Source organism: Squalius cephalus (assembly GCF_949319135.1).
Source record: "Squalius cephalus genome assembly, chromosome: 21".
NCBI classification, from domain to species: Eukaryota; Metazoa; Chordata; class Actinopteri; order Cypriniformes; family Leuciscidae; genus Squalius; species Squalius cephalus.
In genome coordinates this window covers 29,265,676-29,292,003 of record NC_137142.1, presented here as the reverse complement: position 1 = coordinate 29,292,003, position 26,328 = coordinate 29,265,676, and the positions used below count along the sequence as shown (strand labels likewise).

At 39.1% G+C, this 26,328-nt stretch overlaps 2 protein-coding genes across 3 annotated transcripts; one reads left to right on the top strand and one right to left on the bottom strand.

Moving 5' to 3' along the window:
* Positions 1-129: 129 nt before the first annotated feature.
* Positions 130-7,684, bottom strand: ckba (creatine kinase, brain a). 2 transcript variants are annotated; one of them, XM_079855587.1, is made up of 8 exons: positions 7,560-7,684; positions 5,031-5,235; positions 4,320-4,474; positions 3,938-4,070; positions 3,074-3,245; positions 2,708-2,831; positions 642-831; positions 130-520 (listed from the first exon to the last, which is right to left on the bottom strand). In XM_079855587.1, exons 1-8 carry the CDS (start codon positions 7,572-7,574, stop codon positions 342-344), a joined length of 1,173 nt encoding a protein of 390 aa, XP_079711713.1. In that variant the 5' UTR covers positions 7,575-7,684; the 3' UTR covers positions 130-341. The 2 variants fall into 2 exon arrangements, with proteins under 2 accessions (XP_079711713.1, XP_079711714.1); XM_079855588.1 differs by lacking the exon at positions 7,560-7,684 and adding an exon at positions 6,305-6,423.
* trmt61a (tRNA methyltransferase 61A) lies at positions 6,982-24,699 on the top strand. Its single transcript, XM_079855590.1, has 4 exons — positions 6,982-7,156; positions 8,305-8,698; positions 14,759-15,025; positions 23,797-24,699. The coding sequence occupies exons 2-4, from the start codon at positions 8,368-8,370 to the stop codon at positions 24,114-24,116; spliced, it is 918 nt and encodes a 305-aa protein (XP_079711716.1). The 5' UTR covers positions 6,982-7,156; positions 8,305-8,367; the 3' UTR covers positions 24,117-24,699.
* Positions 24,700-26,328: the final 1,629 nt, after the last annotated feature.

Sequence of the window (26,328 nt, the reverse complement as noted above, 5' to 3'; positions counted from 1 at the left end):
AATTTCTACAAATTCTTGAATAATTAAATCATGAATAACTATAAAACTTAACAGGTAAAAGTTAAAATTAATGTGGGAACCCTAGAATTGTAAACAGGATAGAACGGAATAAAGACAAAAAGCAAGTCATCACAGGCCAAATTTTATTTTCAGATATTCTCATCCATGTTTTGCCCTGAGACATCTATATGTGTAACAAGAACTGACCAGAGCAGATACAAAGGAGCCTTAAATAAAACATGTTCTCCAAGAACAAGTCAACAAACATTCAAATCAATCGGTTAACAAAGGTGAGGGGAGGTGGAGAGAGAAGAATGTGTGAAGTGAGGTTGAAATGCAGTCTACTTTTGGGCAGGCATAAGGTCATCAATGGACTGGCCTTTCTCCAGCCGTTTCTCCATCTCGATCATCAGCTTGACTCCATCCACCACCATCTGCACCAGCTCCACCTCAGAGAAGCCCAGGCGGTCAGCGTTGGAGATGTCAAAAATACCACCCACAGCTGCAGTGTCCACACCACCTAATGAACAGAGGCACCACTTTATTATTGCCACCAGTTTACATGATGCATCTCTGTTCTCGATGCCCGGTAGTAATAGTAATGTGCTGTTAAATGTTCTCCAGCTGAAATCAGTTCTTACCTGTTCCACGTTTCTGCAGCCTCAGTCTCTTAAGGACCTCTTCAAACTGGCGGTACTTGCTGAGATTAGGCAGTTTGACATGCACTCCTGCACGCAGGCCTGTGCCGAGGTTGGATGGGCAGGTGAGGACGTAGCCAAGGTGTTCATTCCACATGAACGAGTGACCCTTGTTTTTGAACAAATCCTCAATCTGAAAGAACAATCAAGAGTTTTTTGCAGCTCTGTTCAAGCCATTATTTATCTAAAGTGTCTTACGTACACCAGAAATAATTTAATTTACAAGATAAAGCACATTTATGAGGAATAAGTTTCAGGATATTCAAAATATCTGTAATTAGTGTGCGTTTCAATACAAGATGCTAAATACAGTTGTTATTTAAACTTTGACAAGATGGTCTCCACAAGGGTTCTTCTCAAAGTGGTTTCAAAAGAATGTATTGGCAATAAAAAATTATTTGCAATGTGAAAAGCAAAAAACAAACAAAATGGACAAAGTTTTAATAATCCATCTATAAATTACAGGAACGTCTGTCTGTCTGTGTCATTCGCATATCTCCCGAAGAGATTTCCTGTCTTGCTACGGGCACGAGTAAGTGCAGTGCCAAGTTTGACGTTGTTTGGCTTAGAAATGCAAAAGATATCGTTAAATATAGCACACATTGGCTTTTGCCGCTCTAGCCGCTGGCCACTCCCCCTCTCACACTGCACAATGAGTGAGCACAGAGACAGAGAGGGTCAAAGAAAGCAGTGGAGCTTAAGTAGCGTTTTCTCAGAGTTCACTGTGTAGCCTGCTCTCTGAATCATCACGCTTATTCAGTTGTGGATGTTAACTGAATCTGTAAGTCAGCTACACTGTTTTCTTCTGAATATTATACATTTTATTCTGGTGCGCTTAACGTTATCGCTACTGTGTAATAGTAGCCTATGCTATTCACTAACTAAACATATCCTATTCAATGCGTTCACAGTCTTTTTCACAGCCATCATTTGTAGTAGCCTATTCACAAACTGTTTGCTCAAGCATAGCCTGGTCTCAATGCTATAGATGCAAAGATACAGTTCTAAATGTAAAAGAATAGCTGAGTCCAAATCACAACTATAACTATAACGGCACAGAGGAAAGATATCGTTGGAATCACTTTCAGCTAAAAAAAAATTCAAGTTGATGAACGATAAAAACTTTGACAGCCAATCAGAATCCATCCTGCTTTAAAGAGCTCAAGAATTTAAAACGGCATATTACTAAACTTCAGCACACGCTTAAAACAAACAATGTTGTGGTCCACTGATGTGGATTCATAGTGTGAATGGGCCTCTAGAGATTGCAAACTAAAACTGCATCAATCAGCTATGAGCATTCAGATACTTTCTTTAAACTGCCTTCTCAAACTTTAGTGGCAGCAGCTGTTTTTCCTGCCTTGTAAATGTTTCGGTTTATTATATTTAATATAACGATCTCTCAATTTTCAGTGATTGGCTGTTTGCTGCAGATGTCACATTCATGTGGATGTGCTCCAGAGTGAATTAGTCAGCGAGTTAATAAAATCAATCATCAAACCCTAAGTCAGGGATGGGCAACCTCAGTCCTGGAGGGCCACTGTCCTGCAGGGTTTAGCTCCAAACCCTGATAAAACTCACCTGCCTGTAGCTTTCTAATTATCCTAAGATGCTGATTAGCTTGTTCAGGTGTGTTTGAGTAGGGTTGGAGCTAAACTCTGCAGGACAGTGGCCCTCCAGGACTGAAGTTGCCCATCCCTGCCCTAAGTGTTGTGAACACGCTGAACCTGATCTACACCGGGTTGAATTTGTTTGGTTTTGTCAAAGTTCACCTATTCTGATACTCAAAGTTTGTTCAACTAGCAACAGGACCACAGTTGCAATCACTTTCAGAACAAGTTTTTCCAGCTGATGAATGATAAAAACATTGACAGCCAATCAGAATCCACCCAGCTTTAAGGAGCTCATGCAACACGCTTATAATAAACGTTATTTTGCGTTGGTGTGGGCACTGATATAGTGATCATTCTTGGTGTGAACGGGCCTTTAGGATTACAGGGATGTAATACCTTAGTGAGACCTGTGCAGAAACGGGTGAAGACCTCTTTCATGTTGCCACCTTTCTGCATGGAGATGACACGTAGGTGATCCTCCTCATTCACCCACACAAGGAATGTCTTGGTATCATTGTGCCTGGAAACAAGGAGAAAATGAGTGAGGGAATGTCTTCCAAGTCCAGCACAGAAATGCAATGGTTAAGCCAGAATGAAATGCTTTCCCAGTAAAGAATGATTGCCAGAGTATGGTGTCTGATATATAAACACAGATTTCTATAAATATAAATTAACAAATAAATATAAAAACTGGATACAAATTGTATCCGATAAAAAAACTAAAAAAATAAAACTGAAATAAGGACAATCTAGAACACTGACCAGATGCCCCTGGCGTCGGGCCAATCACGAGCCATCCCTGAGGCCAGCAGCAGGGGAGACACAGGCTTGTCGAACAGGAAATGGTCATCGATGAGCTGCTGCTGCTCGGCATCTGTCATGTTCTTCAGAGCGTAGTATTTCCCTTTGAGATCCCCAGACAGGACAGCCAGAGCTACAACAGCCAGATCAACAAATCGGTTATTAAGTCCTTTATCTTTTTTTTTTTTTTTAATAAATGATTTCTTAAAGAAACATCCTAGACTACAGATAAAAATTTCTATGCAAGGAGTGTTTAGGCTCGTTCGACTTGAACCGGCGCTGCACAGACCGATCGGTTTATGACATCAAAGTACAGTAAGAGCGATTCAAAAGCAGAAGGAGCTCTCTAATCGCTCTTGCAGTACTTTGATGTCATGAACCGATCGGTCTGTGCAGCGCTGGTTCAAGTCGAATAAGCCTTTTATGTTGGTCCAATCACACGTGATGATACTCATGACCACTAGAGGGAGTCACATGACCAAGTTTCAGTAAGTGCTGAATGCTAATTCCCAATGCTATGGCCTAAATGAATGCTTTGTCTGTGAAGAAAAAGTAAACACTTTAAGTGTGTAGCAGGAGAATGTTAATGTTAACATGTTAATGTTTTTTTTTAGTGGTTTTCGTTTTAGTTAACTAAAATAACCGTGGTATGTAGTTGAACCAAACCGAATCCTCCTCCAAAGCACAATGGGTTGTAGGCAATATTAGCTGTTAAAGTGTGCATGGACTTGTAATTTCTACAAATAGTAGACCATCCAAATTGGGATGCAGCAGATCTTTTTTGTCATGTTTCAAATAAACCGATGTGGTGCTGCAGTGATGTACCTTCCACAGAGAGCTTCTCAACGGCTCTTCTCTCTCCACGACTGCAGTGGGGCGGCAGAGAGAATCCGCGGATGCTCCTGCCTGTTCTGACGCGAGAGCTCAACACGTACTTGGAGTCCAGGTCATCACCACCCTGCAGGAACAAGAAGTCATTTGAATAAGCAATTTCACTGTATCAGTGAATAAGTACAACAACAAAAAACTCATCAGAAGGTTGTATTTTGAAAATGTCTCAGCGGTTTTGTCTGTACAATGAAAGTGAGTGGGGTCTAATGTAGTTTTGGACAAAAACATTCTTAAAACACCTTTTGTTGTGTGTGTGTTTGAAATAACATGGGGGTGAGTAAATGACGGAATCATTTCTATCACTTCATTTTCATACCTTGAGGTTACTGGGGTTGAGGTCAGTCTTGTGTTTGTCTGTAGGCTTGTATCCTCCATGTCTGTCCTGAATAATAGGGTCCAGCAGGTCCTTGAACACCTCATAGGTCTCCTCATCCCCAGCCACACAACCCACAGTCATAATGAAGGGGTGGCCTGAGATGGGGAAAAAGGTCCATGAACACAAATTAGGAGCCATGCACCTCAGAGGCCGGCACTTCTAACTAAAAACATCCATTCTTAACATCAAGTGCTTTCTCTTAAGACCATCTTAAAAATGTCTACATGATCTACATCCTCAGCTGGCTGTTGCTTGATGACCAGCAACACATGACAACATGGGGTGAAAAAAAGAAAATACTACACTTTGCTGCCAAAGGTTGAAGTCACCTGTTGGGTTATGAATAGGTTTAGCACCATTTGTCTCAAATACTTGGAGCATTCTTTCCTTTCGGAAAAGTGTTCATGACCTGTTTTTAGGCCAATTGTATTTTATTATCCATGCCAGGCAGGTTGCTCTTATCTATACAGGAAAACATTGTATTCGATGCCCTCTGCACTGAAACACGAGTCAGCAAGGTCACTGACTAACACACAACTATATTAACACTTCTTTCTGATTGTAGCGTAATGTTGTTCTAAAAATATACTATGTTCTAAAAGTGCACGAGGTGTGGTCTTTAGAGGACTTTGAGTTGCTTCGGGACTTTACCTGGGTTGTCTACCCCGGTCTGGATTACATCATCCAGTGTAAACCCGCTGGGTGTCTGTTTGGAGCGCAACTTCTCGTATAGCGCCGGTGTGAGGACCTTGGCCATATGGTTGTTGTGCTTGCTGAGGTCGGGGTATTCCTGCTCACAGGTGTTCTTCATCTTCAACTGGTTGTGACTGTTCCCGAAAGGCATGGCTGCTGTTCGCTGAGCACGGTGGGATTGGGATGGAAAATAACTGTGGTTACACTGAATGTGAAATAAAGCCAAGAGGCATCCTTGGCTTTTCATGGAGAAATATGCATACAGTTGAAGTAGTATCTATGCAAGATGGAAAATGTTTTTGAGACTAACTACTTTTATGCACGTGATTAGCGTTACATTTACACATGTAAAAGTGGCAAATGAGAAGTCTGACCAACATATGCTATGGTTCAACAACAGAAATACTCATATAGGGTAGAGAGACGTTGTACTAAAATAATGAATAATTTGTACATTTACAAAAAATACTGTACAAATTTGTAACAATTTAAAAATACTGTAAAATGTTACTCATGTCTCAACTGAATCCATAGCGTGACGAATGACTCTTATGAACCGATTCTTTTTTTTAGTGAATCAAACGCGGCCAGTGAAGTACGATGCCCGAATGAATAACTCATATGTGCCGATTCTTTTTAATGAATCAAGGACGAAACACTCGGACCGGTTACAGATTTAATCTGACATATAAATAAATCGAAAGTTAATTTTGTCATGTCCGACTGGACTAATGTTAATACAAATTATTAAAACATCCATGTACCTGTAAAATGGCAATTTAAATAATTGTAGATAATGAACTTCTGATTTGTTAAATTATGCATCTTTTAAAAACATTTAACGAAGCTCGTCAGATCAGATGATTCGGGTCTACATCTAGTCATCGTTGTGTTGTAAACTAAAATGCATAAACTTTCATGCAGAAGTACGATCGATGCGATCGATGACTTAAACTGGGCGTCCACTGGACGGGAACACTTCAACGAAAGAGAGAGAGGTTGAGCTGTCATTGTGGACGCTTTCATTCACAAGAAGGCTAGAAATGTTCAAAAAATGCATGATTGATAGAAGACCTCCACGATGCATTAAAAAGCAAGTCTTTCTGATCAAAAGGCTTAAATCGCCGTTTATAGCGTAGTTGCAATACTTTTTCCAAATACAATTTAAATTGCGATCTAGCTTAAGCTCCCACATTAACAAGAGACGAAAACTTTTTAATGAACACTCTTACCGTGGGTTGTGGATTACTAGAGCTAGGGGAAGACTGAGCTGAGACAAAGATCCCTATTTTTACGGTTGGAGTATGAACTCTGCGTGGCGTCCGTCTGTTCTCCAGCGCCAGATAATGATGGAGCGTTTGTTTTATAGTACATGAAAGCCGCTCCTATTGGCTGCTATTTGCAGTCCATTCATCCCATTGGAAGAATCTGACACTGGAAAAGTTTGACTGCTCTCAATATGTAATATATAAGATGTGCAAAAATGTAATGTAATGTTAAGATTCCCAGGACATGGAAAGTGTTTGATTTTGCATGGTTAAACGTAAAAAATAAATTGGTCACCAGCGACTGTTTGCTTACTAACATTATTCTAAATCTCTTCTTTTGTGTCCAATAGAAGAAAGAAGTCCATACAGGTTTAGAATAACTAAAGGGTGAGTAAATAATGACATGTGAACTAACGTTATCCCTTTAACAGGAGTGCATTTCTGGTTTGAAGGGAAAACGTTACTTCAGTCTGACTAACGTTAGAGTTGTGGGGCTGTGAAACACCGTCCTGAAACACCACGCACATTTCTATTTGGTTTATCTTGACGTTAAAACAGATACTGTTCCTTTAAAATACTCTTACATCATTTTCCTGAGACTGGTTGTGTCGTGAGAAGTAGACGTTTTGCGACAAGTTGTAGATTTGTACATGGCGAGCAACGCGTTCACATGCGTTTGAGTCTATCCAGATGAGGTAAAGAGCCGCTCTGTAGGACGGACCGCGTCTGCATGCATGCGGTTTATCAAGCAAACTAGCCGCACACACGTGTTGTACTTTCTTTCTGCTCTCTCCCTAATATAAAATTATAGAAACGGTGAGTTTTTGAGTCTTTCTTTATGTTAAACATATCTTTATGTCGAACGACGTTCGTTAAGACATGTCAGTCAGACGCTTCCTTTCCAGCAATGCGTGAACGGTTAACGTTACTCTGTTTACGCTTTGAAAAAAAAACACTTCAGTTTGTGCTCGATGTAAGTTAGTCTAATGAATGGTCTTTTTAAAAAGTGTTAGTTCACATTCAGTTTAGCCCTACTGTAAAAACGGTAATTTAAAAATATTTAACGTTATATTTCTTAGTAGTCGATGGTTGTAATGAAACCGGTGGTCGCTGTTTAGCGAATCCGTTCCTCCTGTTCACCTTGCTGAATCAAATAACGTTACCTAAAACAAAAATGTTCACAGATATCAACAAGTGCGTTATTATCAGATTAACTTACAATATTGTTGCCCATTTTGTTTTTCTGTTCTGAACTGTCTCCGGACTGCGGTTACAAAGAAGGTGCTGGTAATGTTCAGTTTGACTGGTTGGTAACGTTACTACGGTGACTAACGGTTTACAACTAACGTTATTTAAATCAAAATACGCACTGACTGGATTTTGAGTAACGTTTAGTTAGGTGACGTGCGTGTTTTTATTTGAAATTATGGGCTATGTGTATCTTAATATATTGGATAAAATATTAAACGTTTACATTTGTAAACCGTTTACTTTCAGTACAATATTAGATTTGTTTTTATTTTAATTTAATTTTAATTTATTATTACTTTTAACTTCCAAGTGTATTTATTTTTACGTTTCTATTTAATATAAAAAAAAAACCTGCTTTCTTGGCATTATTGCTTTAATTGCGTTAAACAAAAGCCATAATACACAATTAGACATAATCCTCCAAGAAGTGTCAACAGTGGAATTTTTGGTCCATCTCTCTAGAAGTACAGAAATTATTTTGACAGGATTTTAAAAGGATGACAGCATAAATCAAGTTAAAATGAATAAAGTGTCTGAGTCTGTTTTATGCTTTTTTTTTTTTAACAACACAAATATTTTTTTTTAAAAGATGGGAATATCCTAAATATTCAATTTAGTCTATGAAGTAATATGATGGTATATAAATATTAATGTAAATGTTTTGTTCATTAACTTATGACAATAATGTGTTTGGTTGTTTTCATTTATGACAGACCAGTGTAATTTAATCATCCAAGGCCACACTTTTCACTGAAGTTGAAAGCCAGCTGTGCCTCATGAGTTTTGTGGAATACTCCGAGCTCATCCAAGAAGGGGATGTTGTCATTATCTTCCTGGGTCATGATTCCATGATGCCTGTCAAAGTTCAGTCCGGAGCTCAGACGCAGACCCGCTATGGGGCTATCCGCCACTCCAGCGACCTGATTGGACAGCGCTTTGGTACCAAAGTGACTTGCAGTAAGGGTGGTTGGGTTTATGTGCTGCACCCCACACCAGAACTGTGGACCGTTAACCTTCCCCACCGAACACAGATCCTCTACACGACAGACATTGCCAACATCACACTGATGCTGGACCTCAAACCGGGCTCCGTCGTCTGCGAGTCAGGTAAGAATGAGAACCAAGGATTTTGGTCTTCTGAATTTTTAGAGATCTTCTATACAGTCTTATCCTTGCTGTAGCAAGGAGATACTTGACTTTTAAGTGTCAAGCTGGTGAACTCAAGTCATATATACACAGAAGGACACTTCATATTCAGATTTTTTTCTGATGGAGGTTTGATCAATGAAAGTGCTCCATATTGCCTGACAGGCAATATAACCCTAATGCAATGTAACCCTTACTCTTACGAGGCTCAAAATCAGCTCAGTCTGTCAGATTAAATGAAGCCCACTTTTCTCCAGTGTACTTCTGAAATCCACCCTACTGCAAAACCCATTCTAAAAATGGGAGTAAAGCAAGTCTGAATGAAGATTTGTTCAGATGCTTTATTTAAAATATTGAATAATTTCTGTTCAACACAATAACAAAAGTATATTGTCCCTGCAGGTCCTTAAATTCAATTTTATCATATTGAAGGCCATAAATTATCTTTAATGTTTCACACAGTATATGATCATTTCAAGATGCCTTACGTTTGGGTACAGAAAACAGGAATTGCGACATAGTTTAATGTGAATATTAAACTTCAAAAGGCTATGATTTAATTTATAGTGCAATTAATGAGCACACACATTTCAAAGTACAAACACAGCGCTTTTGTGGGTTCCACAAGCTCGTGGTTTCATTGATATATATATATATATAAATCTGTGCATCGAGACAGTCTGCATATGCGATAGACTACTTAATCTAGTATGAACAGTAAAATCCCATACTGAATGCTGCAAAAATAGGTCAGATCTGGTCTGGTTAGGACACGGTGTTAAAGTGACATCAGCCTAATTTTCCTGCTTCTGTCTGTTTTTAATGTTAATCAAACAACAAAAGACTCACTCAAAAAATCACTCAATGCTCTTGTCTGAATAACTTTTGTAACTTTAATAAGGATCCAATCCATCTATTTAATTAAATACAGTGAAGACTATGCAGTGTTTTTACATTTGATTATTCAATTTCTGTGCCTAATCTACCTAATCTGTATCTAACTACTGTTAGATTTACCTGAAAAAAAATGAAAAGCACTGTTTAATTAATTTGCATCTTTGTTCTATTGTTTATTTGTGCTATTGGTTGTAGTTTGTTTTTATTTTATTACAGACTGTTAATTTGACTTTAATAGTGTTTGAAATTTATATTTTATACTATATTTATATAGATTTTTTTTAAATTTGATTTGTTCTTGCATTCCATGTAAAAAGTCTGGTGAGTAAAATGAAAAATGTACTAGCCAATGACGACTCAAGCTTCAGTGTGTCCATAGAGGGTTGCAAATAAAAGTTAGTCCACATAAAGTTAAGGTATTGTTGTTCGTTACAACGGTAACCACTTGCGTGTCCGGGTTTGAATGCTCTTCTCATGTATGAAAAGTATCTGTACACATGACGGGTGCCAAAATCGCAAGAAAGCTTGATGTGTACTGACAACAATACATTATGTAAGCGTGCTCTCTTTGTTAGGATGTTGATATAGCAACTGTTCAAGTTTCAGTTAAGTTTCATTCTTCCTGTTTCTCCTTTAATCCGATATAAAATTTCATACCGTATTGTCCATACATAACCGGTAGTATAACAATCCTATAAGCAAGCTTAATTATATGCTAGTTTAACATGACGTAGAAGAAAATAGAAAAGTTTTGGCTGTCAAAATACTCCCTCACCTTGCTCATCATCCAAGTGGACGTTTCTCTGAACTCGGGTGATTTTTTTTGTTTTCTGCTCCAGATATACACTTTTCAAAATAATATATTTATTTTTATATTTAATTATATTTATTAAAATGTAACATTAATATGACGGTAATTTAAACGTAGCTTTTGTAAATAAAAGCAAAACATTAAATGTGCAAAAAAAAATATATGTGTATTCTGTATATTTAAACGACTAGTATTTTCAAGTCGACTAGCAGCAGCAGTATTGTTTAATCGACTATTCAACTAGTCTCGCACATCTCTTTTATAGATGGATGGATGGATGGATGGATGGATAGATGGATGGATGGATAGATTTTTTCTGAGCTCACTGGCAGATATTTGTTGTTCATATTGAAACAAGGTGTATTGTGAAAAGTGCAATACAAATAAAATTGACTTGTCTAGTTGGAGTGGGCAGAGTAGGCTCGGCAGAGATGAGTTGGAGACGAGACTCTTTTCAATTTGGCTCATTCAACTTGTTGGTCCTCTTGTATTCTGAATGAATCCATTAAAGGCTGTTGAGCGTGCACACACAAAACACACACTCTGCTCTGTCCTCGGTGCCCTCCAAACGCATTGAGCTGGACAAGCATTTAACACTTAGATATCAGTGCAGTGTTCAGGTGAGTGTGACTGTCCCACAAAATTGGCACATGTGCAGGCTGAAGTTTGTTTTTCATCATTCAAGGATACTATCAGATATTTCTTTTGGAATAATTCAGTGTGTTCTTTCTCCCCTGCTGAGCCTCCCGTTCTTACGTCATTGACTGTTCTCTCTGAATGCAACGCTGTGGACTAAACATTGACCCTATTGTTGCTATGAGAACAAAAGCATACTAATGGGTTCTTGAAGAGGAAGATGGGCCATTAACATCAGAGCTTGCTCACATGCACGTGTATCACAATGTACATGTTCATGCACACGTTATTACTGTGTTTAACTCTGTGACCATGTATACGTGCACTATTTTCTGATTAAGGTCAATATTCCTCTAATAAGATGTTTTTTGTTTTTGTAATATTCCACATGTTAGTGGCCCGAATACTAAAATAAAACATGCATGTACTTTTCCTGCTATTCTCTTGTGGAAATACTGGAGAGGCTTGCTTTTGCCATTTATTGCGGTGCGTGATTTTCTGCACAGCAACTTAATCAACTCATTAATTCTCATTCATGTCATAGACAAAAGCACACAAAAGTGCAGTGAATTGTAAAATGTAGAGCATGAGACTGTGCAAGACACTATGGAGTTGTCAGTCCCTCTTATTTCTTAATGACTTATTTCTCCCTAGTATTGGCTTAATCACATTGAGCAGATTCTCCTCTTAATCTGAATCCTGGTACATGTAAAGGTAGTCTAGTTAGTATGAACTGTGGAGGGTCTTGTCTACATTTACATACACAATTTTCCAGTTAAGGACTTTATTTTGAAAGAGACATACAGTACAGGAATATTACAATTGAAATTAAACATGTAATCACCCAGAATTACAATTTGCACATATTTAAAGACTGTTCATTTTGGTGCATATTCTGATCCAAATATGGAGCATAACATTATGGTGCATATTCTGATAGACTTATTCCAGTCTTATTCTAGAAAATGAAATATTGGAATAGTTACATAGAATAGTTCACCCAAAATTCAATCCAAGCCCATACATTTTGTTAATCTTTGAAACATGCATGAAGAGATTTTTAGTGAGATTTCTGTCTCTCATTTGAAAGTCCATGCAACCAAAACTTTGATGCATTAAAAAGTTCATAAAAACATTGTGAAAGTCATTTAGGGGTTGATTCACATAGAAACTAAACAACTCGAGAGCACATTAAACATGGTAAACAGAAGCTCAAGTGTACTCAAGCGAACCAGTGAGGTTTGTTCTTGTGTGTGCCAAACAAGTGCTTTTGAGCTTCTGTTTACAATATTTGACGTGCTGTATGTGTGTTGATCAATGTTTATATGTGAATAAAAGCCTTATTAAATCTGTTCATCATATAGGCCTAAAGCAATCCTGTTTCTTCAAACACTTGGATTAAATGGCTCGATTCATATGGATTACTTTTATAACCTCTTTATGAACATTTTGAAGCTTGAAAGATCTGGTGGAATAGACTTTGTGGTGGGACAGGTTTTATTAAAAAGATCTTCATTTCTGTTTTGAAAATGTTCCTTTTGGGGTGAACTATCCCTAAAATTAAAATTAAATCATAATTTACTTACTCTGGTGTTGTTCTAATGCAATATGCCATTCTTTCTTTTTTGGCTCGTCCGACCAGCATCAAGCTAGCAATAGCGACCAGCATCAAGCTTTTTTTTTTATAAAACGCAAAAGTATTACAGAATGACCCCATGCAACACGTGCCATATATTTTTTTAAGTGTTCTGGGTGTGTACGATAGGATTTGGTGAAAAAACTAAATTTAATGTATTATTTAACGAAAATCCTGATCTTGGCCATTGGTCTTCTGTGCACAGCTATGCAACGTGTGTGAGTCTATTAGCACCACAGTTCACTGACTCGCCCAGAAAAACACACAAGTTGTGAGCAATCAAGATTAACAAAAACGCAACATGAAATACAATCCATGTACTTTCTTCTCTGAGGTTAATATCTGTTGTGTTTGTCGCAACAAAAAGTTATCACATCTGTCAACTATCATTCTGACTGTCATCAGACAAACAGATTTCTGGAGATATTCAACTCAGTGAAGAAAGTACAAGTATACTGTTTTGGGATTTCTAGGCATTGTATTTTATGACGCATATTTAGTAATCTTAATTTCTCACAATTTGTGTGCTTTTTCTGGGCGAGTCGGAGTGAACACATCGAAGAGGTCACATCGAGGTCAGGATTTTTGTTAAATAACACATTTCGGTTTGTTTTTCACCAACCCCTATCGTATACCCCCAAAACACTTGTTTATATGGCCTGTGTGGCATGGCACCATTATGTGATACTTTTGCATCTTTTTTAAAAAGCGTGATGCTGGTCGCTATTCACTGCCATTATATGGACGAGCCCGAGCAGGACATTTTTTTTTTAATTCCCCTTTTGTGGTCAACGTTGTGGTCATGCAAGAATTGCATACAGCGTTAGAACAACAGCAGGGTCAGTAAATTATCATTTTAATTTTAGGGTTGTTGTATTACAAATTTATTAAATATTTAATTTAGGTTTACATTGAATTTAGCATGTTAAGGTGATGATTATCAGAGTTTCTAGCAAAAGACTCCGGCCAGTCCTGTTTTACTGAAACTCTTAATGGCTCTTGGAGCTTGTGTTTTAGCAAGAGAGTCCTGCCAGTCCTGTACTCGAGTCTCAGCATTTGAATAGATATGCTGAGTGGATTAGAAGTGGCAACACTGTCTAGAACAGGTTCCTAAACCTGTCTCATCACAAAGTTTTGGTTCCTGCCCCTAAATGTATATAAACTGTAAGAGAACGTTCCCTTAGTGAGATTTTGTTGGATGACTGCAGCAAAGTACAGCGAAGTTCTCAATAAAGAATAACTTCTGTTTGAACTTGATCCCAACATCTCCTGGTCTCTACTTTGAAGAAGGAAAAAGTTCCCAACAGGGTGAACTATCCTGTTAATGTGGTTATAGCAATGAGGTGAATGTGTTTACATTTATACTTGTATAATTGGAATACGACCAGATTTTATTTAGTGTCTGAAACTGTTGGATTCCGAAAAAGTGTAATTTGATATTAATTTAATAATCTCAAACTCAGACCACTTAAGCCCCTTTCACACAGCGCTTTGAATCCGGGAAATTGCCGGCAAATTGCCAGAGTGCCTTCTGTGTGAACGCAAACACGACCCGAGATTTATTCCGGCATCGATGCCGGGTTGGGGACCTAGTAACATTGCCGTGTTCAGTCCCGGAACGCGCGCTGTGTGAACAAAAGCCATAATAATGCCGTGTCGTAGTGATGATGCTGAAGCGCGGGATCGTTCACCAGCTGTGAAACGGTACGTAATGCGCAAGTTTATGATCGAATCAGAGAAAAAAATGTACAGCGTGGTTTCTCGAGAGAGAAATCGCAGCTCATAAGCAAACTTTAAGATGCTGCTGAGACATTAAAGTCACATCGATGTCACGTGTCTTTACGGGATTTTTACGGGTTGTGTGTGAACGCACTCTCTGATTCCGGAAAATCACTGGCAGTGTGAATGAACCAAAATCAAAAGAACCTGGGTCAAATCTCGGGTCACTTTATCCTTGTATTTTCCGGAATCTCTGTGTGAAAGGGGCTTTATTCCCAGTGGTGGGCTTGTTATAACAGCAGATTTTGTGTCTGTTTTCCAGGTACAGGCAGCGGCTCTCTGTCTCACTCTATTTTGCGGACCATTGCTCCCACCGGTCACCTGCACACAGTCGAGTTCCACGCTCAGCGAGCCGAGAAGGCCATCCAGGAGTTCAAGGAGCACAAGGTGTCTCACCTGGTTACTGTTAGAAACCAGGACGTGTGCGCGGAGGGCTTCGGCATCACAGGTGTAGCTGATGCGGTCTTTTTAGACATCCCTTCTCCGTGGGAGGCAGTCACACATGCCAAGAGGGCCTTGAAACGCAAGGGTGAGAGTACACAACTGAAATAACTAAAGAGACATTATTACCATATTAATGCTAAATGGCATGTGGTTCTCTGTCGCCATGACTAATGTATGAAGCCACTAAAGTGAGTCTTCAAATCACAAGATATAAATGCTACTGAAGACTACAGTGACCTTTATGAACCCACAACTTTACAGGCATTTAAATGGTGCCGTTTTAAAGTTATCAATATGCACACACTTACAAAAAGTACTTTATATATGTGGTATTTTGATATCCATGGCATTTTCCTGGTTAACCAAGGTAGTTTTAAGAATACCATAGTAACATCAAGGGACATTTCCAAAAAAAAAAAGAAAAAAAAAAGATGTGTAATATAAGCCTAAAAACTCCCCTCATCTGCCATTGACCTCAATGAAATTCCCAAATAACCTCCATGGAATGGGAGGTTTGGGGTGAGATTCCTAATTAAATTGTGAATTTCTTATTTAAATTTGTGTAGGTTTTCATCTCAGTTAATGAGGCAGCTTCTATGAATCATAGACAGAGACCTCTTGTTCTGCATAATTACATCTTAGTTTTGTACCAAAATGATGTCACACCAGTAACTTTAATTAATCATGAAGACTTTGGCTTGAGTTTGCCCAGCTCGAACAGATTTCATGGTTGTTTTGTCTGTGGTTTCTCTGATCATTCTGTTGGAACAACTATTTGTTTTTTATCGAGTGGGCATGTCAGAAAGGGTTTCTTCAGAAGTGACCAGACCACTTGGCAAGAGGCTGTTTCCATGGGAACTACAACTCACTTTGCCCTACTGGGCAGGCCTAGACTAGTCAGTGTCCCAGTAAGGGGTCAGCAGTGTATGAATTATTCCCCTGTGTCAGTAGGATACTGAAAGAAGAATTTTCATAAAAATACATCGCCCTTGGCTTTTAACCCATAACTCTCCTGCCTTTGTAAAGGTTGAAGATGAGATTTTTTTTCTTCTTTTTTCGAATTATTTAGGTAAAATTTAAAATAAATAAAAACACGTACAATCATTTTACAAGATAAATGTCAAATAATTCATTTAAAACCATTTCGGTTGAAGTAACGTCATACAGTGACAAGACACTGCTGCAATTTCATAACAACCCAAATACTTTGAATTTGTCTACATGTGTCTAAAGATCAGCCTTGGCGGAGTATAAGATTAGAGAGGATCTCCTGGAGGAAATCGAGTCTCTCTGTCTCATTATAGTGGAATTTCTGCAGCGCTCTACGTTACACCCCCTTTTAGAGACTCTGATTTATATACACACACACAGAATGTTTTGCTGGCTGGGTAATAATGACCATAAAGGGGCATGCGGTGAGACTTCAGTGAGCATGGGCAAGGCTCTAGAATTCTCAACATTAGCTGGTCTCTTTCTGATTCTTTTGACAAATTGACTATCTGCAAAACTGACTATGTGCCGTACTTATCAAGAGTTCAGTGCAGAAAACTTAAGCATGGCTCTGACTATTAAACTTTGGTTAACTCCAAGCCAGCTGTCCTTGACTACTAACTTGTTTCTACTTTACATTTTATTGCTATTATGCAACAATCCGAGTGTGTAGTGATTTGAGCTGATTCTTTATCCTGCCTGTTTCCTTATTCCTTCTCATTTTTGGCCTTTCAGTCTTGTTACTCAGTTTAAGTGCTCAGAGAATCCGAGCTGTTGGTCGTAACTCATTTCTTACTCAGACCCCTGTTGCCAGGAGACCTGATGTCTGTTTATGACTGTGTTTTCATGCAAAGCCCTTATTTGTCAATGGAATTGCACAATCAACTGCACAATCTCTCTCTCTGTCTCTGTCTCTGTCTCTCTCTCTCTCTCTCTCTCTCTCTCTCTCTCTCTCTGTATCTCTCTATCTCTCTCTCTCTCTCTCTCTCTGCAAATTTTCCCCCGATTTGCAGTCTGGAGTCAATGCTAATTGCCAAAAATCAAAGCTGTTCTGCAGATTTTGGGCATTTAGAGTTGACAGATTTCACAGAAATCACGTAGTGTATGATGGGCACAGAGCACGATTTGATTTGTGTGAAAAAGTAAAATTTTTAGGGGGGGGAAATTAGGTCCACCCCTAAACCTAAACTTTTGTAGTGGGGCGTAAGCACATTGTACAAATTTGCCACCAATTCGGCAAAATGAAAAATAGTTACAAATTCCTTTGTCCTTTTTAGAACACCTATTGTTTCCATTAGTCATACGTCTCCTACGAGGCGCATGTTTTGGCATGAGTATGTCAGAACCACTTAAAGGAGAACTCCGGTCAATTTTAACATTGAGCTCATTTTTTTGTACATTTGGAGTGCTGTCAGTACAGAGAACAACGACAAAAATCTGTGTTGCCTACACCGTGTTATCCTCTTTTTAAAATTTGCACCCTGTTGACTTCAATGGGGCAAGTTTTAAACCTGCTTTTAGCCTCTTAACATCCTTGATGTGTCATTACAAGTGCACAGCCATGTGAGTGATTCCTTTAGAGTTAAAGCTGCAGTCGGCAAGTCTGGCAGATTGAGTGGACAGCCAAAATTTTGAATGTTTACAACTCTCATGCCCCTCCCCCACTACCAACGAGCACCCGCCCATCGTCAGTGCGTGTGTACCATAGACTGTAAAAAATAGGTGTGTACCTGATTTTCTGTGAACGCGTCCGTCTCTTCAGCATCGATCAACACCATGGACTCGGAGGTAGGCTGCCCTGTCTAATCTATCCATAGATAGCAATAACCGAGGAATTGGAAGCTTGTTAGTAGATTTTCTCTCCGCCATCACGCTTCGTACAATCTTCAGGCGAACTTCAGGCGTGTCGTGTGCATGTGATATTGTAATGTGCGCGTCTGCGCGAGGGAGAGGGGATCTGTGGCGTGTGCACGAACTGTGATTGACAGTCAGATCTCACACCCCCCTGCGCTGATTGGACCCGATGAGACGGGAGCGGTGGATTTTTGCAAAACAAATAACACGCTCCAGGTGGAGTTAGAAGCTCGGGTTTTTTTCTAAAACCACCTTATTTATGTTGTTCTGTCGGATTATAGTGTCAATTTCACTAAATTTGATCAAAAAAATGTTGCCGACGGCAGCTTTAACATGGGTGAATCTGACTGCAGTAGATGTGAAAGATATGAATAAAAATGATGTTATTTCAGCCAGCGCACATACCTGTATTTACATCCTGTTTTCGGTTGAAGTCCATAGTAGTCGATTGTCGAGTTCACGCGCATAGGTTTAGTACGTATGATCATGCGCCCGAACTCGACAATCGACTACTGTGGACTTCGACCGAAAACAGGATGTAAATACAGGTATGTGCGCTGGCTGAAATAACATCATTTTTATTCATATCTTTCACATCTACTGCAGTCAGATTCACCCATGTTAACTCTAAAGGAATCACTCACATGGCTGGGCACTTGTAATGACACATCAAGGATGTTAAGACTAAGAGGCTAAAAGCAGGTTTAAAACTTGCCCCATTGAAGTCAACAGGGTGCAAATAACACGGATAACAAGGATAACACGGTGTAGGCAACACCGATTTTTGTCGTTGTTCTCTGTACTGACAGCACTCCAAATGTACAAAAAAATGAGCTCAATGTTAAAATTGACCGGAGTTCTCCTTTAAATATCTTGTAGTGTGTGATCCTCAGTTTTTTAGTATGATGTCCAGATTTTCTCTGTAACCATTTACAAGTAAAGTGTATGATACTCTTCAGGTTTTAAAAGTTGTGTAGTGTATTCCAGCCTTAAGATAGATGTGCTTTGTGTGAGTACTATTTGAGTTGCCTATGTTGAACGTTTCAAATCATTGTTCATCCATCAACACCTTGAACTCTGCATTATGTTCCTCAAACCATTCCTGAACAATGTGTGCAGTGTGGCAGGGTGCATTATTCTACTGAAAGAGGTCACTTCCAGGGAACACCATTGTCATGAAGGGGTGTACTTGGTCTGCAACTGTGTTTAGGTAGGTGGCAAGTGTCAAATTTACATCCACATGAATGGATGGACCAAGGGTTTCCAAGCAGAATATTGCCCAGAGCATCAAACTCCCTCCACTGGCTTGTCATTGTCCCACAGCACATCCTGGTGCCATCACTTCCCCAGGTAAACAGAGCACACGTACACAGCCGGCCACATGATGTAAAAGAAGACGGGACTCATCGGACCAGGAAACATTATTCCACTGCTGTAAGGTCCAATTCCCATGCTCGCGAGCTCATTGTAGGCGCTTTTCGACAGTGGACAGGGGTCAAATACGCACAGCCCCATACGCAGCAGAGTGCGATGCACTGTGTGTTGTGACATTCCTCCCATAACTATCATTGAAATTTAGTGTGCTTGAGCCACAGTAGACTTCTGTTGGCTTGGACCAGACAGAATAGCCTTTTTTGCCCTCGTGCATCGGTGAGCCTTGGGTGGCAAACACCCTGTTGCCAGTTTGTGGTTTGTCCCTCCTCGGACCACTGTTGGTAAATTTTCAACACTGCTGACCAGGAGCAACCCACAAGCCTTGCTGTTTCAGAGAAACTCTGACTCAGTCGCCTTGCCATAACAATTTGGACCTTGTCAAAGTTGCTCAGACCTTTATTCCTAACTATTTCTCCTGCATCCAACACATTGATAATGAGAACTGATTGTTTGCTTGCCATCTGATCTACCCACAAGTAGAATCACAATTAGACAGCAGGGTAGCAACAGAGTTGGGTTACACTTTATTTTTAAGGTGTAATTATAAAGTATAAATTATAAATAATTATAAAATAATTGTAAGTACTGAGTAACATCATTTAACAATATGCACTTACTATAGGATTAGGGTTTGGTTGAGGGTTATTTGCATGTAATTATGCATACTTTACTGTTTACTATTACTATGGTGAGTACATGTAACGTGTAACAAGGACACTGTAAAAAAAATAAAAAAAATAAATAAATAAAAAAAAATAATAATTTGTTACCCAGAGTTGAAATTTAAGCAATTAGTTATAAGAGGCTTTATTGTGATTTAGAATTATATCTGGATACATTAGATCGGTCTTGGGCCCTGTCTCACACCTGGTTGCCCGTTGATGGCAACATTGGCCAGCAACATTGCTCAAAAAGTTGCCCCGTATATCATCACCTTTACTGTATTGCAGATTTTAGGATGGCCGGAACGCTGTATTTAACAATCAGCATTGAGGGCCTGAACTATTTGTTTTATAAAAGTATTTTTTTATGCACCAAGTGACTTTGGATCCCTGATGCATCCCTGTGAAAATTGTCAGGCTCAAGAGAAGAGAGTGAGACAGTTCTGCATTGCTTTCCTACAGTGGTTCCCATTCATTATATTTCTATAGCAAATGTTGAGAGTGAAGGATGGGGTCATGCTGGATTAAGTGAATGTGATTGGATTGAGTCTAAAGACAGATTCAAAGAGTAAACTATACCCATTAAGGTCTCTTTCTCATACTTCTCTCCTCACATAACCCTGTCTATCTTCTTACTCTGATCAGCAGTGGCTATTTTTGTGCATGTTAGTAATACCACCTTAAGCCCAAATTCCCTCCAATCATGTTAGTGGAGCAAGATGGCAAAGGAGTGGAAGAGATTGCTGTTTCAGTTTTACTCCTCTATTTATCATGTTATTATGAAACCATTTAACAGTAAGGCAACAATATGCAAACATGTGCATGTCGACTGCTCTCTAACCCTTAACAGCTTAGTGAGTTATTGGTTGCTTCCAGTAAGCCTGTTGAGGATCCATATTCTTTACGACATCACTTCCTGATTATTCTCAGCAGGCCTGCATGAAATCTGCACCCACAGAACTTTATTTGTTGAACAGCCTACTGGGTGTGATCTCCTCGGCCAATTATGTGATTTTGGGGCGGGGCTACCTACAATGGTGGATGGGTGGGGGTGGGGGTGGGGGTGTTGGTGTACTCACACTAGGCACGATTGCCTTGTACCGTGCCCTGGCGTGATTGTCCCTTATTTTCACTTGATTGTGCTGCACGTATCAAAATATTATTACAGAGGCAGCTGACTTTAATGGAGGAATTTGCAGCTTTACTTGCAAACTTACAATTCAGGTTCATCAATAAGGTGAGAACCAGACCCGTTATAAACCTAAATATACTTGAATGAATTGAAAAGTGTACTATCCAAGTAGTTATAGAAGATGTTTGCTGTCGTAATGACAGTAGCGCACACAAAAGTAGCAGCTGCTCCATGCTCCGGCGCGGTTAGCGATCACTCTACATGCTCTGGCCCACCTCTTCCAAGCGGGCCCAGGGATGGTTAAACAAACCGTGCCCGTGCACAGTACAGAGAAGATCACACTAGTCAAACGAACCAGACTTTAGGGGTCAACTGTGCTCAGGCACAGTTCAGATTGTCCAGTGCGAGTACACCCTTAGACTTGTTTTAAAATGGTCATCTGTTCTGCAGTTCCGTTTGATGCCCCTAGTGACACTTCAGCTTTACATCCACTATACAAGATTGCTGTATTATTGCTGTAAACTGAGGGGCAGACTCAGAAAAAAAAAAAAAGATGTTTTACACGATTTCTGCAATTATTTCAGGTGCAAGTCTTCTGTAGACTTGCACCTGAAATAAGTGCAGAAATCGTGTAAAATATCTTCTTTTTTTCTAAGTCTGCCCCTCAGTTTACAGCAATAATTACTGCATGAAATGTTTGGATCTACTGAGGAACACTGTCGCGGGCAGATGGCCATTTCTTTTAAAAGAGAACTGAGCAAAAATATTCCTGTTCCTCATTGCTTTTCAAGTAGTTTCAGGTTTGATTTGACGTCAGCCACAAGTGTGGTCTTGTCTGGTATTTGATAAGGTTTTACAAATAGTAATTCTTGTTGCTGTCAAACAAAGAGGTTCATTTAAACTGCTAATAAACAGCTATTCATGTTTGCACAGAGTGTAGCGCAAGTGCTGGAGACTTGTGTATCTGCTCAGTGGTTTGATAAAGAACAGATGCAAACTTGTAGACAGACATGGTGAGTCACAGAGATCCAAAATCTCTAAATCTAAAAGAGATCTAAATCATAGAATGAGAGGCATTTTCCAGTCTCAGGAGACCATGGATCACGCCGGATGAGGAACACCAGCGTCAGTTGTGACTCAACAGTCCAGTTCGAGTGTGAGAGTGGCTGTCTCTGCCACAAAACCTGCAGTTGCAAAATGCATTGAATTTTTTTGCATTAGTTTGTCTGAAAGTTGGCAACACTGGCCCAGTCTGTTGTGATGAACATTTGAGTTTGTTAAGAGAGACATGCCACTCTAGTTTATACGGAATGCAAAAAAACGCAGACACACTGGACAAAGATGAAACTTTCTAGTGTGAGTGGCCGTGTTTGCAATATCAAATGAAGTATACTTTGAAAGGCAATGCGTTTGACTGTACGCATATGCTAGTGTTCGTGTCAAAAATGAAGTATACACTCTTAAAGGATTATTTCACTTTCAAATTAAAATTAGCCCATGATTTACTCACCCTCAAGCCATCCTAAGTGTATATGACTTTCTTCTTTCAGACGAATACAATCAGAGTTATATTCAAAAATATCCTGGCTCTTCCAAGCTTTATAATGGCAGTGGATTGCAACCAACAGATTTGAAGCTCAAAAACGTGCATCCCTCGTAAACTCCAAACGGCTCCTGTGGGTTAATAAAGGCCTTCTGAAGCAAGTTTGTGTAAGAAAAATATTCATAATTAACACGTTACAAAATAAATGTCTAGCATCCGGCCAAACGGTCATACGCAGTCTACTTGCCCCTAATGCGCAACTTACAAAATGTATGACGTCAGAAGTAGCGTAGTGCGTCATGGCATAGTGTAAATATCAGCAGTACGTCACATTACTCGCATAAGTTGCGCTTTACACTTAAGTGGAAGCTAGTTACACTAGCGGAAGCTAGTTATTTTACTTTATAAAGTTTTAAATATTAATATTTTTCTTACACAAACTCATCGTTTTGCTTCAGAAGGCCTTTATTAACCCCCTGGAGCCGTTTCGAGTTCGTTTACAATGGATGGATGCATGTTTTTGAGCTTTAATCTGTTGGTTGCAATCCACTGCCATTATAAAATGAATTTTTGAGTGTCGGTCGGCGTAGGACGCCTTCTCAGTGCACGAGAATAAAAGCGAAAGTGATGAAGGCGAGCAAAGACGACGTCACTGACAGAAGGCTAACCTGAGCATTCGAATGCACAAATATTTTCATAATTACATGAGCCGACTGGAATGAAGAAAGTGATCTACATGATTTATATTCAAAATCGTAAGCAAGCGCTGCTTTGTTTTACAGTTTTTATATCTGCAGTCCTAGTTTCAGTTTCCCTTTTTAATGAAAATAGACTATAGATACCTGCTGATATAGATGGATATTTCTTACATGCGTTCTGCACATGCTAGTTGACGGTCGCCTTTAGTCATTTTGGTGTGTTCAAGCGCAGCTTTTTGGCCGAGACGCAGTTGACGAGAGGCAACAACATAGTAAGCTTTCGTCGCCGCTAGTTTCTTTGACTTCGGATTGGTGTGTCCTGGAATTTTTTTTTCTTAGTATGAAGAACATTTTATAATCTAAAGGACACTTTTTCCAGTATAAAGAACCTTTTGTGCATTGAAAAGGTTCCATGGATGTTATAATTTCTTCATGGAACCATAGATGCCAATAAAGAACCTTTATTTTTAATAGTGCACTTGAGGCTTTAGTATGATAATTAGCTAATAATACTACAAATATTTTCTTTTTCACTGTCTTCAGGAGGTCGTCTCTGTTCCTTCTCACCGTGTATAGAGCAGGTCCAGAGGACTTGTGAGGCTTTATTGAACCATGGCTTTGAGGAGATCTGCACACTGGAGGTTCTGCTGCGGGTGCATGACGTTCGCTCTGTCACTCTGCCCTTACCAGACTTTGGACCAGAGGAGTGCTGTACTAACAGCACACAGATGGCTTCAGATCTTAATCAAGAGGAAGTCCCAAACACTGGGAACACCTCTGTAATCTGCAAGACTGCCACACCACCAAGAGAAATGGCAGGACACACTGGATACCTCACCTTTGCTACCAAACCACGCGACTAGAAGCATTGCTGAAGCTGACCACAGAGGAGACTGTTGTAGAGTGTGAGTAACGCAGACTCGCTAAATGTCATGCAATGACGTCACCTGTACACACCCTCAATATTCGGGATGCCCAATCTTGTTCCTGGGGATCTTCCTTCCTGCAAAGTTCAGCTCCAACCCTGATCAAACACAACTGAACCAGCTAATTAAGATCTTCAGGAGCACTTGATAATACAGACAAGTGTGTTTGATCAGGGTTGGATTTGAACTCTGCATGTGGGTGGATCTCCAGGAACAGGACTGGGCACCCCTGCGGTCTTGTTCAGCTTCATTTAGATATAAAAGATTGGTTAACAGCTAGATGGGCTTTTACATCAATGTAACCGTTCAGTGGAGTACAGATTGATGTTCATGTTTTTATTTTTGTGCTTTTTTTTTTTTTAAACTGATAGATCTTTTACTACAATAAAATATATTGAGATGGAAAAAAACATTGTAGTTTTTGTATTTCTTTCTCGTGCTGTGGCAGGTTTGTATGACTGTCAGCTGCTGTGTGCAAATACTGTACAACATCATATAAATAAAGCTTTGTTTAAGTGTGAGGTTTTTATTTGTGTTCATCAATGTGATATCAGCAGTTTCTCACCACTAGGTCTCTAAATTCAAGGTTGTTACGGTCTGTTCTGTATTTGTGTGTGTTACTTTCTTGCATGTGGAATGCAAGATACTGAAGAAGAACTAGATGCGCTAACATCTGGTAAATGTTATATCGGAAACAAACTGCTGAGAGCTCCTCTATCCACGAGTCCAAAAAAGGCCGTCCCTCTGCAATCTGATGCCTTCATAGATGCTGTATAACGGTGAAATTATTTTATTATTCTCTCTCTTGCTCATTGTGTTATAAACCTTTTGTGCTCTATTTTTGGAAACACAGAGGATCGATTTTATAGTTGGAGATAGTCATAATCTGAGTTTGGAAGTGTACTGTACATGATATACTTCACACTGCCATTAGGCAATAGATAATGCTTTTCATAGGTGACTTTGTTACATGATCATCACATGCACAATGTAGTTCAGTGTTAGTTACCATCGTGGAAACCAAATTTGTACTTTTTGTGTAATTTTTTTTTTTTTTTTTTTTTTTTATTCAACGATATTACATTTCTGGCTCATACCATATAATACTATATTTATTTTCATTATGACATCTAACAGATAAATAGACAATATAAAAAACAAATTCTTTGAGTGAATTTTGGCATCACATAATGTATGAAAAATTAATATAAATTTTTATATTTAACTGGTATTAATGAACTATTAAAAAACAACTTTTAAGTGTGCATTATATGACAGCAAATCTATATGTAAAACTAGCTTTAAAAAAGCTTGAAATGGAAGTTGCTATTAGTGTTTGTATATCAGGGTCAAATGGCTTCTCGAATAAGAAAAAATGTAGGATGGGACTATATTTTGTCCATAAGGAATTGATTGGATCTTTTGCATCGGTTTATTCATCACACTGGCAGTGTGCTCTATTTACTAAACAAGTGCAGATCAGTGTACTATGAATACAGAAATGTTGTGACTGCATACATTATAGTGCAGAAATGGTAAGAATAATATGCAGTTCCTCTCAGGGCTCTGTGTTAATATGTTCAGATCCATATGATTCTCTTAATATATGAGGGATTGTGGGTTATGTAATGTTGGAACTCAATTGTATAAAAGGCTCCTCTTCCCATATCTGTTTATTAATTGCATCCATATGTGGGGGATGGAGACTTGATGATGTAACAAGAATGGGTGTGTGTTACATTTAAGCCATCTGCTTTCTGTTAACACATTATACAGTGAGGAATGAGAACGGAGAGTGGTCCCCCCCCCCCCCGCCCCCACACACACACACATCTGATGATCTAAACCTTTGCACAAGACTCTAGAATAGCAGCTCTTAGTGCCTACAAATACTCACTTTAATCAGCTTGACAGCAAGGCCTCGATTGTAGGTTTCTGAAACAGACTCCGGGTGATAATGATAATGATGTGGTGGGCTCAAAGTGTGTGTTAGTTCTCTGATAAAGTGAGAAGCAAGACAAATAATATAGGAATGGACAGAATCAATAATAGGATCAATTGGAGTAAATCCAAAAAAGATCACATAAGAAAACATTATGCATAAAAAAAAAATCCTATTGGATCGTCAAATATTCCTATTTTTATTTAT

Excerpts from the sequence above, each read along its gene's own strand:
- trmt61a (XM_079855590.1), top strand. The coding sequence starts at position 8,368 with ATGAGTTTTGTGGAATACTCCGAGCTCATCCAAGAAGGGGATGTTGTC. Across the intron at positions 8,699-14,758 it reads CTCCGTCGTCTGCGAGTCAG|GTACAGGCAGCGGCTCTCTG; the intron begins GTAAGAATGAGA and ends TCTGTTTTCCAG. Across the intron at positions 15,026-23,796 it reads GAGGGCCTTGAAACGCAAGG|GAGGTCGTCTCTGTTCCTTC; the intron begins GTGAGAGTACAC and ends CACTGTCTTCAG.
- ckba (XM_079855587.1), bottom strand. Across the intron at positions 4,475-5,030 it reads GACCGGGGTAGACAACCCAG|GCCACCCCTTCATTATGACT; the intron begins GTAAAGTCCCGA and ends TCCCCATCTCAG. Across the intron at positions 4,071-4,319 it reads TCAACCCCAGTAACCTCAAG|GGTGGTGATGACCTGGACTC; the intron begins GTATGAAAATGA and ends TTGTTCCTGCAG.